This window comes from Lissotriton vulgaris, chromosome 3_1, assembly GCF_964263255.1.
Source record: "Lissotriton vulgaris chromosome 3_1, aLisVul1.2, whole genome shotgun sequence".
Lineage (NCBI taxonomy): Eukaryota > Metazoa > Chordata > Amphibia > Caudata > Salamandridae > Lissotriton > Lissotriton vulgaris.
Genome location: NC_141689.1, coordinates 1,418,558,857 through 1,418,574,500, shown reverse-complemented (window position 1 = coordinate 1,418,574,500; position 15,644 = coordinate 1,418,558,857). Strand labels below are relative to the sequence as shown.

At 42.0% G+C, this 15,644-nt stretch overlaps 1 protein-coding gene across 9 annotated transcripts in view; it reads right to left on the bottom strand.

Moving 5' to 3' along the window:
- The window catches only part of PTPN13 (protein tyrosine phosphatase non-receptor type 13), a 981,974-nt gene that overhangs the window by 205,434 nt on the left and 760,896 nt on the right, over positions 1-15,644 (bottom strand). For all 9 annotated transcript variants that reach the window (XM_086961883.1, XM_086961888.1, XM_086961886.1 and 6 more), the window contains 2 exons: positions 15,282-15,450; positions 3,215-3,373 (listed from right to left, as the gene is read on the bottom strand). In XM_086961883.1, the coding sequence (XP_086818009.1) occupies positions 3,215-3,373; positions 15,282-15,450 (328 nt within the window). The remainder of the gene's footprint in view (positions 1-3,214; positions 3,374-15,281; positions 15,451-15,644) is intronic.

The window sequence follows — 15,644 nt, the reverse complement described above, 5'->3', positions numbered from 1 at the left end:
CATTAAAAGAGGTGTACGCCAGGGGTTTATCTTGGTGCCTTTTATGTTTAATCTTTACATTAATGATCTAGATAAAGCTCTTTTATCAACTGGGGTAGATTATCCCTGCGCAGGCCGTCAAGGCCTCCCTGTTTTACTTTATGAGGATGGTGCAGTCCTTATTTCCAGGAGCACTAGGGGGCTCCAATCTCTGCTCGTCGTTTATTCGGATTTTATGTCGGAACGCGATCTAACTATTAATAATTCTAAATCTTTTGTTATGGAAGTAGGGATACGCCAGAAAAAGAGTTTTCAATTCAGGGTGGGTACAGTTAAGGTACCCTGAACCGATGCTTTTTCTTATCTCTGCGTTAACCTGGACGACCAGCTTAAATGGGGTCCACTTAAACAAAGGAAGAAGGGGGACTTGGCGAAGATGAACACAGCTATTTTTAACTTTGCCTCTAAACTGGGCATTAGACCTATATCTGCCCCGTTGAAGATCTACCTGGCAAGTAGTGTAGCCACAGCAGCCTAGGGGAGGGAACTGTGGGGGTATTTTGCTACAGATGTTTTTCAGGTAGCCGAGAATTTCTTTCTGAAGCATATGTTAGGTGTACCCAAGGGCACGCCCAACCTAGTGGCACATGAGGAATTGGGGATACCTTATCTAAGCGACACTTTGGCACTCTGACCCCTGATTTTTTGTATGAAAACCTGGTTAAATGAGGGCCTAACACGTTGTCATTTGATTTTATAGGATTGAATGTGCCTGGACCCTGAGATTAATATAAGAGTAGCTATGAAAAACTGGGACGAGCTGAACGTTTTACTAATCCTGATGTAATAACCAATAAGGATGTGAGGATAATAAGGGAGTCCTTTATCAGTTTAAGAAAATTGGAAAGGGAAGAGCCGAGCTGCAGAAACCAAGCATTCGTACATTTTTAATGCTTAAGACAACCCCATTAGCTGAGCCTTATCTCCTTGGGTTTTTATCTGTTTATGAACAATTTTTATTGACAAGGTTTCGCTTGGACCTCTCTCACCTCCTGCTTGCCTTTCCCAGGGGGTGCAGTAGAGGCCAGCAGCTTGCATCCTGTGGTTCAACGGTGAGTCTCCACAGGACCTGCTACACTTTATGTTCTTCTGTAAATTTTATGAGGTTCCAAATAAGTCTTTTTTAGTCCCTACTTTACAAAAGCTGATTTTTCCTCAGGTGTGCCCAGCACTCCTGTATCTACAACTGCTTAAGGACGATTGTATTTTCTTCATTGTTGGTTATCTGAAATCTGTGGTGAAGTCCAGGGCTTGTCTTGATTAAAAAGTGTTGAGGGTTTGGGGCTTTAAAGTTACCTTTTTTATGTTTTATTTATTCTTATAAAACAGGACTCTTCTATTGAGGGAATTAATTTAAAGAAGAACATTTTGATTTATGAATTGTAATTTGAAGCCACCAAACAATTGGATTTATGGTATATTGTTTGTTTTATACTGTTTAATGGTGCTGACCTTTTACAATTTTATAATACCTTATGGTCGTGTTACTCTGTTTTATGGTTATTATGTTACAATATTGATTAATTGATACTTTAAATCCTTGATACAACGGATGTTGTTACTTAGCTCATCAGAATAGATAACCAATGTGACCAGTCCTTGTGTTGAGATTATATTCCACTTTATTTTTCAAAAAATATTGAAGACTCTTAACTCTTTAAAATACATTATTTTATCACAATTTTACCAGAGAAGGCAAAGTAAAAAGTTATTTTTCAAAATGGAAACTAATACATATTGCTTGAAAGATATTTTGGAGGTTAAAGTCAGACACTGCAATCCAATGCATTCTTCAAATGTTTAGAGATGTTGCAAGTCTGGTTCCAGACAAATGAAAAGAACGTGATCTTCTAAAGTTGAATCTAGTATCATCAATCTTATTCGTTTAGAAGCTCACATCAATGATTAAGCCTAGAGTGTTACACTTTGTGGAGAACTTAGCTTACAAATCTGCTGTGGGTAGAGAACAATTATATATTGTCAGTCTTGTGCTACAAGAACTGTCACAGCTGTGACATATTTTGGTATGTTGCATAATGATAGTGTTAATACATTGCAAGTGCACTTGCTATCATTTTGGTATGTATTTAAAAAAATCTACCTTCTATGATGTATATCATCAAGGTGCATAGATGTGGGGTTATGAATGGCACCTAGGTTTGGAGTTTGGAATAGTAAATATATACCAAACTGTAAGTACTTGTTTTCACGATACTGTAGAAGTCAATATTCTGTACACAATGTTTGGACAAGATATTTAATACTCAATATTGGGGTGGAATACCCAAAATATAGGGAACGTATTCTAAAACCCTTGGTAACTAATGTATTTAAAAGTAACGAAATAGTTATAGTTTCATAACATCACCTCCATTACCTCTTCAAAAATCCTATCATCAATTTATTAAAGAACATTTCCTAATTTGCTTCTCTGTTAAAATCTAATTCATTACTTCTGAAACTAGCTTACTTTTTCTAAGTGGATAGGCTAAGAAATTTTGGAAATGGGAGATCTAGCATTCCTCTGCTCTTTTAAGGGTTAGGGCCCCGGGTGGTATAAAGCAGTAATTAGGGCACAAAGAAAACGCCTCTTATGAGGGAGAAAGGAACTGACAAATGTAATATTCACTTTTGAAGGAAAGGAAGCTAATAAATGTCATAATAAAGACTGCATTGGAGCCCATAATACTTCATTCAGTTCTTTTGAGGTGTGCGCTAAACGCCATTTAAACATTTTAGAAGAAATGAACACATACCAAACATACAATATGAATAACCCTAAACTGCGGTTCCTAAAAAGTGGTTGATGATTGACAAATAGTGAAACCAAAACTTGTAAGCATATTAGCTAGTAATGGAAACCATCCATTTCAGATGAATTCTGCTAAATATATTGTGAATCAAGAGGATGAAGATATGTTTCCTCAAACATGTTCAAGATATATCATAGCTGGCTAGATACGAAATGTGATTTACAACTGGCTGGGCCTAAAAATCAATCAAATGGATACTTCTAGTGCCCCCCAGACTTAACTAATGGTAACACAAGCCACAATTATGCTCAAGACTGGTTGGGACTTGGTAATTTTCATGGACAAAGGCTTCCTGATGAGGTCAGTTCTCTAGCAATTTGTGGAAGTTAGGAGATAACACAAATAATAATTCTATCTCTTACCTTTATGAGCCTGTCACCAGGTTGCAGCCTCCCATCACTTTTGGCAGGATCTTGAACAATGTCATGAATGTAACAGCCGACACGATTGCTAGCCTTGGTCACAGTGAAGCCCAGACTGCCCTTTTCTGATTTAGTGAGGGTGACATGGAGTTCCACTTCCTGGGGGTGGAAAATGACAGATCAACAAACAAGTCTGGTGTTCAGACATTTGACTCACATTCATAAACAAGTTGTAGGAGATCCAGGTTTGGTACTTGTGAGTGATATGTGCACCCAGTGGAGGTGAAACCAAGCAAATCTGTATAGCTAAAATTAAATGTCAAGGAAGTCAAGGGGCAGTTCACTTTTTCGCAAGAAGATTATGATTTTGCACCTATTAAATGGAGCATTGGCAGTGTTGCTGAACTGATTCTCCAAATGTATCTGGCAATATCCCATGGAAAAACCATCACATAGTATTGGATTATATCCACAAACGATGAGGAACCAATTTGGCTGCAGCTCTACAGTGAATATTTCATCTATAAATGTCACTTTTCTAACGGTCAATAGGGAATTGAGGATAGATGCTATGCAGTCAAACGTGTCTAAAAAGGTGTTGACTGCAGAATGGCAGTATTTAAAACTAGGGTTTGCCTTTGCAATGAAGACATCATAAGCCTTTGATGGAATGACCATTAACCCTAGCCTTCAGAATATAACATTAGCATCATTCAAAGCTGTAACCACATTTGTAAGTTCAACAAATATTTTAACAGTTGCACTTGAGAATAGTTCTTAAATTCTTGACGAAGGATGCAGAATCCCTGACAAGTAAATGGTTACTATCCTGCATGGCCAGTGTAACTGTGTAACCCTTTCATCCTCCTTAAGAGTATGTAAAGGACTGCAACTTTTACTAGTATAACTGTTGTAGACGAGCATATTTTAAATCGGGGAACGGTAGGAAATAGGTAAGGACATCTAAAGAAATAACAGGAAATATTTAATTCTGAGCTTTTTCAGGATGACTTCAAATAAGTCATACGTTTCCAGGCCACCGATTAGTCTGTTTAGTTCTTCCTACTAGACAAGTCTGGCACCAAGATACTAGGGAGGCCTTTTTGGTTCATGACCAGTTGGTACTGATGAAGCAACTGCCACATTCTTACCTCTTTCTCCCATTCCAAAATGCAGACCTTTGTCTCCTTAAATAACTTTCAGTGTAAAGGCATAGGAAATCTTTTAGTTTCTTTTTTAATAAAATAGAACAACAGGTAAGAATAACTTATCAAATATAATGCCAATATTTCAATCAAAGTCCCTGGCCATGCAGGCCATGAAACAAAATCTGAACCTTTAGCTTGTTTCTTACCAGCTGCAGTCATGGTGAAAGCAAGATATTCAAAAAGGTGTGGGAAGGAAAAGTCAGTAAATGATTTGTCATAATGTTAGAACACAGAAAACAGTATTGTTTCTGTTGCTTCAAGACTCTCCTATATATGTTCAAAAACAAGTTAGGGATGAGTGTTGGTGTTTGTATGGTATCTAGGAGGCAGGGTCAAAGATTTCCAGCAAAGAACATTCAGATGAAGGTGACAGTATTTTAATTTGTAGATTTTGTCATAAATACACTATAAACAGTTTTGACTGCATTGTTATAGCAAAGTTCGTTCCAATATTAATTCCAATGCTACATGTCCACACTATTAACCTGCTTCAAGATTTCAGAATAAAAGGAGTCTTGCCTACATTCCTTTATGAATTGTAAGTGTGCCAAGAGAGTCCTTTCCTCACAAACTCCAACCACCAAAGATGAAGCTATATCAAGTAACTAGGAAAAAGATCCATTAGGGATCCTCACTCATTCAGACCAGGTCCCACTTCGGCCTCAAGCTCACTAAGGATGAGGGCAGAGTTCGAAGAATTGTGGGAGGGCTACTTTATTTATTTTTATCTTTCTGCCCAAGACTCCGCTTGCTGGTTGGCCACCCCCGCATGATCAACAATTCTACTGCATTTCTACCGGCTCAAGGGTGTATTACAGAGAACCTATTTTGGAATTTTGAACGAGGACTTACACCAGATCCCCTTTGCTCGCAAAATAGCACTCATTCTGACACTAATAGAAATAGGGCTACTCACTCCACACTGAAAAAGACGGAAAGAGGCAGAGGACTTCACCTCACAACTCATCTTAGAAATGAAGGAAGGAGCAATTACATCACATCGCATATAGAGAGGGACATTGGACTTCGCCCCAAAGCTGTCTCATTGATAGAAAGAGCGATAGTACTACCTCTCTGAGCTCAAGATATCTCCTGAAAATCAGGCAGCCATCTTAGACTGACCTCATTGTCATTGGGAATAGGTTATTCCCGAGCAGAAACAGACAACATCCAACAGTGCTCACGCTCTCAGGTACAGAGGTGAGAGTCTTACCTAGCCCTATCTTTACTAACCAGTTCCTACACCATTGTTGTGCCTATACCGACCTAGCCTTGTCAGTGGCTCCCCTTTTGCCCTCACCACCTGTCATGACCGCCCGTTCTCATCTCCCCCCTCTCATCACCTCCCTCCCTATCACAGCATTTTACATTATCACATCCCTGCTTACACAGGACTGGCCCCTTTACCGGCCAAAACGCACTTCCGCTTAGAACTCCTCCCACCCAACCCCTGACATCACCCCTCTCGCACACTCCCCCTACCTCTCTATCCCTACAGAGAAGCGTCAGCTTCACAATGGAGCGCAGAGGACAACATACATACACCATTAAGTACCCACCTGACCTCTCAAAAAAAGCAGGCAAATGCTTTAAACATACTCTGCTAAGAACACACCCTGAGACCCTTATCTTAGATTCCTACTTCTCTACAAACAAGGGGTTTATAACTAATGACATAATTTTTAACACAAAAAGAAGAGCCCAATGGAGGAAAGCATTTTGCACCCTGTTCTCGGTTTCCTCGTTTAGGAAAACAGCACACGGTCTAAAGATCTCCATCATCCCTTCACCATTCTACAGAGCCGCAGCAACAATCACCATTTATCCTAATGGGATTAACCTCATGCAATCATCAGACTGCAATCTAATCTTACGTGATAACATCTTTTCTCTCATCAAGGATATAGTCCTCAGACCCTATCCTTCCTCCCCAGGCACTCCTAATTCCACAACGCCCCCCAATACCACTCCTGAATCCCCTTCAAGGCATTCACCTCTTATGAGCCAATATTTTTATACTTCCATCCCTGCGCCAGCAGATACCCTAGGATATGAGAACCACCCCTCTTACTCCTACATCACCCTACCTACACCTATGACCCAATCAAGTAACATCTCTTACAATCAGCCCCATAATATCAGGAATACTCCCATATCCCTAACCCAGCCACACACCCACCCGGTACATACCTCTCTGTCTTTGGCTACCTCACCCCCCTGTCCGAATAGCTGTACAGGTAGATCTCACTATGGAAACTATGTTACTCTCCAAGCCCCATCCCTCGCTCATCCACCCCTTCCCAATCCCCAGACCAAACAAAAAGCACATCACCCACAACAGACCCTTGACTAGATGAAATTTTACTTTCACTTACACAAGTTAAAGATGACCTACAAATGCTAGGGGACCTGATTTTGCATTAACCTAAGATCAGACAACACTCTGAATATGCAAATAGGAACCTACACAGTAACAGCCCCCCATACCCATACCAGTTGCAATTATGATCCTCAACTCATCCGCCCCCAAGAAGGAGAACAGTTCCTTACCCCAATGCCACAACCGGACCAAAGGAAGAATCCTCTGTCATCCAAGGATATACACTCCTTTCTTCTCTCTTATGATCTCCTTCATCCCAGCCAGAATACAGAGTACTCGAACGATCTAAATAGACACTCCTCCATCCAAACCATCCACTCCAATACACACAGAACCCCTAATCACAAAACTAGAGGTACAACCTTAGAGAATCTTATGCAAATCCTGCTGTCACAGGAACCTCCAACCACCAGCAAGCCATGTCTCAAATGTATATTACTAAATTGTAGATTGGCTTCAAAACACGCAGCTGACATAGCTGAACTTATACTCACTCACGAAACTGACCTCCTAATTTTTACTGAAACATGGTTTAATGAATCATCCATGCCTATCCTCCACATACTGGTTCCCTCCCTACCATGACATCACCAGACTAGATAGACCTGAAGGCGGTATTGCCAGCATTCACCAGAACAGACTCTCAGTGAAACGCGTACATTCACCGGTTTTATCTTCATGTGAATACCTCTGTTTAGATATCACAAGTGATAACAAACCAATCTGTTCACTGCACACATTCTACCACCCCCCAGGTGACAACACCACTTTCATCGAACAATTCATGGATATCGTGACTACAAATACTGGACAACAAAATACCCAAATATTCCTTGGAGATCTCAATCTCCATTGGAATGACCTTAATGACCCTGCAGTAAATAGCCTCAAAACTTTCCTCTCGGACCTTGACTATATCCAAATCTGCAACTGCCCTACAGATGACAAAGGCTCAATCCTTGATTTGGTGGTTGCCAATGCAGAGGTCATTCAGCTTGGCACGATCCTCCACTGTGATTGGTCTGATCATTATTCCATCACTTTCTAAATCAAGGAATCAGTAACATAATGCTCAGCTCAACCTACAAGACCTAAAATATGGAAGAGGAACCTAAAAAAGGCCAACACGGACCTCCGCCAGTGTCAACCTCCTGCTCTCCCCAGAAGACCTATCTGATGTTCAAGCTTTGACAAACCACTACTTTAACTTCATGCCCACGATCTTAGACACAACCGCTCCATTACAACTGAAGAGGCTATCCACGAAAAACTCAAAACCCTGGTATCATGGTAGACTCAATGAGGACAGACGAGCCCTAAGACTAGTTGAACGGTGATGGAGATCAGCACCATTCCCTAACCACCTCAAACTGCTTTGAGCCACCAGAAACTCCTATTATAAAAAGATCAGACATTCAAAAACAAGCTTTTTCAAAAATCAGCTAGACCAAGCCAAGAATGGACCCCAAAAACTTTTTGAGCTAGACAAATTTCAATCTATTGGCTAATCACCCCTCCCCCTCCCCCCCCCCCCCCCCCCCCCACAAGCTGGACAATGCGCACCACCCAGCTGCAAAAAATTTGCCTCCTTCTTCATGAAGAAGACGGAATATTTGAAGACGGACCCACTTAATGCCTTGGTAGCTCAGACTGACACTCAGAAGGACACTTAGGGCCCCATTATGATGTTGGGCGATTGCCCCCGGTAGCCACCGCCAGCCTGGCGGGGGCAATCCACCCGACATCCACGCTCGTTTCCCCCCACCTGCCATATTAGTATGGCGGGGAGGACCTCGGCGGACGGCAAGTCCGAAAAGGAATAATATGGTGGAGGTGCCTATTAGACACAGCCAGCCATATTATGATGGGCCTGGGCAGGTGCCTTTCTGTGGTGGCATCGCATGCGGTCTTCCCTTTGGGGGCCCCCTGCGGGCCCCCAATGTGAAGGAGGGGTGGGGGGTGCACACGGGGGGGTACCTGTGGTACCCCCATGCATTTGCATATACAATGCGGTAGGCACAGCGCGGTGCCCACCGCATTGTGTATGCACATGCATACATACATGCATTTATGGCATTGTGGCGGGCGGTGCAGAGAGAACCGTCTGCCACAATGTTATAAATGCAGGATGGCGGCCGCATCCTAATTCCACCCACGGGACCCCGGCCCTTATGGCGGGCAGTCCCTAGTCCCGATAGGATGGCGGGCGGATTAAGTCCGCCCGTCATCGTAATGACCCCCTTAATTTCCCACTCCAGCAACCCCAATCACTTTCACATCTAAGTTCGCCCTCAAAAACTAGGCTACATGGTCCTCCTTCACAACTTACTGTGAAGAAGTTATACTAAAAGCGCTCACGTCCTTGAACCCCTTCAACCACGTCTCAGAGCCTCTTCCCGCAAATTACCTAAAAGACTTCATACCGCTGCTACTACTACTTTGGACAAAGATTATCAATGCCTCTCTACTCCAAGGAATCATTCCTAAAGAAACCTACAGCGGACCCCACAGACTTAAATAATTACCACCCAATTTCCAACATCCCAACTCTGGCTAACCTCTTAGGAAAATGTGTGCTCATTCAGTTGGACAACCACATCGCCCACTTCAACCTGCTCAATCAATACCAATCTGGCTATCGTGCAGGACATAGTACTGAATAGGCTATGACCCACATAGTAGATGACGCACAAAAAATCCTAGACCAGAACGAAGCCTGTCTGCCACTCCTGCTTGACTTATCTTTGGCTTTTGTCACCGTCAAACACAATAATCTCCTGGACCTCCTGATATATAGAATGGGCTTATCAGGGTCAGTACTAAATAGGTTCACCTCTTTCCTAAAAAGTAGATTCCAAAGTTTCAAGGTCAATCAATCCCTGTCCATGGCCATTCCATTCACATTAGGAGTCCCGCAGGGCTCTTTCCTCTCACCTACACTGTTCAACCTATTCATGGAGCCGCTCACTGATATCCTGAGCTCATCAAATATCTTTTATCACATGTACGCAGATTATACACAACTATATTTAAAGATAACATCTCTGGAAGACATCAAATCTCTCAATCTAACACTACAAAAACCTCAGTCCTGATTGACCAAAAACCACCTCAAGCTAAACATCCTCAAAATGGAATTCCTACTAATCCCTCCACCTAACCAATCATCCATCATACAAGAATGGCTCAAACAACTAACAGCGCTCAACTGCCACCCTCTTTTCATTGACTAAGCAAAATTGCTGGGAGTAACTCTGGACAGAAATCTAAACATGCAGAATCACATCAGTGCCACAGCAAAAGGAGCAAACTTTCAGATTAACACCTTGAGAAAATGAAAACCCTTCCTTCCCGCAAAGGACTTCAAACTGGCAGTCCAAGCACTAGTAATCCCAAGACTTTAATATGGTGGTGCAACCCTCTGTGGTCTCCCCAGATCTACAACCGCCCCTCTAAGAGCATCAATCAACGCAGCGGCCAGGCTCATCACAAGTTCCAAAAGAGCCTGCAAGTGGCTACCTTTCAAAGCAAGAATTCAACTAAATATCGTCTGTATGACTCACAAAGCCCTATATCACAACACTCCAAGGTATCTGGCTCAGAAACTGGAGCTCTCATGCGGCAACAAATTTTCCAGGAGCGCCAGCAATCTTCTTCTGAAACCTCAAAGCTTTGCCATAAAGAAAACATATAATCGCGCCTTTTCTGGAATCGCTCCAAGGATTTGGAATGCACCACCCCCAGAAACCAGACTGAATCCCTCTACTGCCTCTTTCAGAAAAGAGGCAACATTTCTTCTCATGACTAAATTCACAATATCATTATATCTATCTCTGTCTCTACCTCTACCTGTATCGTAGGTCATTACTTTGACAGTGTTTTTTTGTTCAACTAACTTCCTTGTAAAGAGCTCTGATACCCACAAGGGTCATGTTCGCGCTATATAAAACCTTCAAAAATAAAAATAAAATCCCTTTGTACTTTAAGCTGTTTAACTAAAACAAACAATTTTAAGGTAGTAATTTTAAATGTGCAAAAATGTGGTGTATCTGTGTGCTGCAGTTTGAGAAAAGATGTGACCCTTAAAGCAAATTATCTACCCTTCTGGGAGATTTTAACTTTCACTTAGATAACACGCACTGCAAGGACACTCAAAATTTAGTAGAAACTATGAGGGTTTATGAATTCTCTCAGCTGGCTAGGAGTGCCACTCACAGTGCGGGGCATATCCCCCCTGGCTGGTCTGACCATTTCGCCCTCCCCTTTGACTTTAGTCTGTTGACATCAGGGTTGCCTTCTCTTGGTCCCAGAAAGGTAGAGGAAAAGAGGATTCTGAGCCTCATTAGCGAACTTTTGTTTTTGAACTTTTTTAAAGACTTTGAACTAGCTAGGTCTCTGGATGTTAATCTTGTAGCTGCTGAGTTCTCACGACACTATTCAGCAAGAAAAAAAAACTTCACCCCCTGGTTTACGGAAAGACTCAGAAAAATGAGACAGGACTGCCGCAGACAGTAGAGGCGTTGGCATGCTAATCTAGTGCCATCAGGCAGGAAATTGCATAAACAGTGCCCCTAAAGATTATAAGGCAGCCATCACGGAGAAAAAAGGAAAATACTATTCAAAGATCACAGGGTCCTTGAAATCTTCTAGGGATCTGTTCAAATAATTAACTCCCTCATCTCTCCTCATGTGGCAGACACCTCTGAATTCTCTCAAGAGTTCTGCAATAAATTATCAGATTTTTTCTTATCAAAGATCACAGACATCTATTTGCTGTTGGAAGCATCCAACAATAGGGTTGGCTCTTCTGTTCAAATCGTCCTCCATTCTAGCGATGCTTTTCCATTGGAGGATTCTTCTAGGCTTCTCATGTTTCGGAGGAGACTGATCACCTCCTAGATTTAGTCAAATCGGGCTCTCCCTTGGTCTCTGTCCCCTTAAGGCGTTAAAAATCGCCCGCAAAGTCATTTGTCCACACCTTACGGCTGTTCTCAATATAGCCATTTCTGAAGGGTTGTACCCCACCTTATGGAAGACGGCTTTAGTGAAGCCATTGCTAAAAAAGCCTTCCTTGGACCCGGGAGAATTGAAAAACTATCGACCGATCTCTCTCCTGCGGTCCCTGCTAAGATGCTGGAGACTCATCCAAACGCCCATCTTAGTACTGATCTTAAGGATTATTCTTTGCTTGATGCTTCTCAGCACAGATTTAGTAGCCATCACAGTACGGAAACTGCACTCACCAGCGTCTTCAATAACATCCGTACTAAAGTGGATGAAGGGCATACAACTTTGCTCGTTCTCCTTGCCCTCACCACTGCCTTTGATATTCTGTCTCCCCAAAGGATGGTTCAACGCCTCAGGGAGATAGGGATCGGAGGCTTGGCTTTGAGGCTTCTTTCTTCTTTTCTCAGTGATAGGGCCAAACCGTGAAATTTGGCCCTATCAACTCAGCTTCTAAATCCTTGTATTGTGGTGTGCCTTAGGGCTTTTCCCTGAGCCCAACACTTTTTAACATTTATGTTGCCCCCTGGCACTAGTTGTTAGATTATTTGGATTTGAGGTGCTGTCCTATGCAGACGACACCCAAATTATGGTCTCCACATCCCATAACATCAGGGATTCTGCCCTTAACTTCAGGCTCTGCATGCAGGCCCTTTCCTCCTGGATGGTGGAAAATTACATGAAATTAAACGGAGACAAGACAGAGGTAGTGATCCTCGGTGGTAATCAGGACATCTGGTCTACTGACTGGTGGCCTGCCAGCCTAGCCCCAGCCCCTAGCCCCAGTCAGGTTTCTCATGGTAAAAAATCTGGGTGTCATTGTTGACAATTCTCTTTCCATGGAGCACCAGGATAGTAGGACCATCTCCACCTATTTTGGCATTATTAGGGTCCTTCGAAAAATTGCTCACTTTCTTTCCTTTGAAGCATGCAAGCAGGCTGTGGTAGCACTGGTAACGTCTAGACTGGACTATTGAAATGCCCTATATTTGGGCATTAACAAGGGTCTTGTGCAACGTCTGCATTTGGTGCAGAGGGCTGCGGCTAGGCTGTCGATGAATCTCCCCAAATTTCATCCAGTCACAGCAGCAATCAGGTCACTGCACTAGTTGCCTCTTGATCAAAGGATCCTTTTCAAGTCCCTCTGCTTGATTCATAAGGCCTACTATGGCTTAGGTCCTGAGGGCATCAAGTCTATGTTTCAGCGATATGTCCCTAGCAGACCTTTTCACTCCTCTAATAAAAACCTGTTAGCCCTTCCCAAGTTTAGAAAATATAGGTGGGAGGTAGAGCGTTCTTGCTGACTGCGGCAAGGCTGTGGAACTCCCTCTCGGAAGAGCTTTCTGGTTCACCTTGTCACTCCATCTTCCGTAGGAGCTTAAAAACCTGGCTTTTCTCAAATACTTCAGTATGAGCATGTTGTCTAGTCCGTTGCCTCCTCTTAGTTGCATTAGCGCCTTAACGCCCTTGGGCTTAGTTCACGCTTTATAAGTCCAATACTTACTTACTTACTATATCTGTTAGATCAGTGACTTTGCACACTGTTTAAGTCCAAAGGAAGTCCTAGCATCATCAGATGCATAACATTACCATGTTCGTATAATTGCAAACAAAAAGTAGACTTTATTGGACAAAGCTTAATAGTTTGTTATCTGATCTTGCATTTCAGAATACAAAAAAATATCTATCCAACTTCAGAGGGGTCAGTCAGGTAGAAATTAAGGCCTCCATAGCAACAGTTTTGTGCTAATGGGTATTGAGTTTGTGTTATATAGGTTTCACTATGTTGAAAGAATCAATGTTTTTAAGGTGATCAAGAGGCAGTAAAGACAGTGTCTACAGCTCTATCACATTCACTGTTACTGATTGTCTCCTTTCATCCATAGAGTGAAGTTAACATGTTTCTGTTTAAGTTTCCTTCTTTCTAATTTGACATTCCCTCTGCAGCCTAAATAGCAAAGATCAGCAATAGAAAGGCTTATTTACAGCCCACTGTGGTTTGAATACATCTCGATCAGTTGCAGAGTGTTTTCAATCTCAGTCAATGTAATGAATTTCAATAAGGCTCCACAGACTGGCACTGGTTATTGCATTGTATTATGATATTGAGGAAGGCTGCATAATGTGATATAATAGTACCCTCCAGACAGCACACTGCTGTAGTTTATAAATTTTAAACTGCCTGATCTTCCAAGTGGTTATGAACATCCATGGCCCAGTTGTTCCCTAAGCATTTCAATGTTCTATAAAAAGTGAGAACTTGAATTATTCACACCTCAAGCAACCTAGCTCATGAATTAAAGACTAAAATTCTATGAGTGTGAACAGTTATGTTAGCACTATCCTTTAATAGTGGTAAGCAGGCCGGAGTGTCAGTGTCTTCAAGAATATAGATTTGTCTTCAAGTGGCTTCCCTCCAGTTCACCTTGATTGTTCTTACTCTGGACCCTTCCTACAACCTTGGATTTGAACCGTGTTTACACAAAGACTAGAGACTTTGCTCTGCATTTCTCAGATGAACAGTAATGCTTTGAGAATTCTCCTCGGAGCGGTTGATTCATGTGTGATCTTTGTACCAAGATCAGTGTTCCTAGTATACCTTGGGAGTGCCACACTACAATCGCTATTTCAAGTGTAAGCTTGGGAGGGCCAGAAAATCCAATCCATATTTAGAGTCTGACCTTGGCAGTGCCGAAAATCCAATCTATGCTTCAAGTGTAACCTTGGGAGTGCCAGAAGCTCCAACTCATGTTTTAAGTGTGACCTTGGGTGTGCCAGTAACTCCAACCCATGTTCTGAGTTTTATCCTGGAAGCGTCAGAGGCTCTAATCAGTATTATGAATTCATCCCAAAGCTTTCTGAGATTCCTGTCAATGAATTGGTTTATCCTACTTTCATGCAGTAATGTAGAAGAAGCATGTAAGTAAATGTTACTAAAGTTAATGCAATGGCACAGTATAAGAAGACCTGCTAGTGTACCAAAGGAAATGCCTTTTCTTGTTGCTTCAAGTGTATTGCATCTTAACAAAACCATACATCCCTACCTTTGCCAACACAGAAGTGACACATCCTGCTATGCAGTGTTCATCGCTGAAAAACAGACCAAGTACGGCAAATCTCTCTTTTCTTATTTTTTGTCCCTTCCCCCTCAGGACAGTGCGTGATTTGGGAGTTTCGTCCCTGGATCTTGTGTTTTCCTGAGAGGGATGGGAGGTACAGCACCAACTCCAGTGTCATCGCTGCGGTTGGGACCAGGTGAGTGCATGCCATGAATAAAAAAGGTGCTTGAGTAGACTGCTTTCTTTACGGTTGATGAAGAGAACCTCACCAAAGACACAGATGGTTGTAATTTTTATACAATTTCAGTGTCTTTATCGGGTGTATGGAATAGTTCAAGGAAGGGTCAATTGATAATACCCATTTAACAATACACATTTCTTTTTGTGCAGAAAAACAACAAAGCAAGAGAACTCACTGGCTCAAATTCTTCAACCTGATAGTTGTGCATCAACTCCTGGCAATGCTCGACATCAGACACAGTGGTGAAGTAGGCTTCGGGTAGCCTGTCACTGGAGATGGACTTCGTATCATACTTATCGCTCTGCACTGGTGTGATATCAAAGGGTACGGGAGACGGTGGGTTGCTATACAAAAAAATCAGATGTATCAAATGTAGAATAATTACATTCACTCACATTTATACTATAAATCAAAACATTGTTTTAAAAAAGCAGATCTATTTTATTTATTCATTTGTTTACTCAATAGCCTTCTAGATTGTACACATTTTTTTAAATAATTTCCCGAGAGTTATTTTAATTGTGTCTTCCTGGCTACA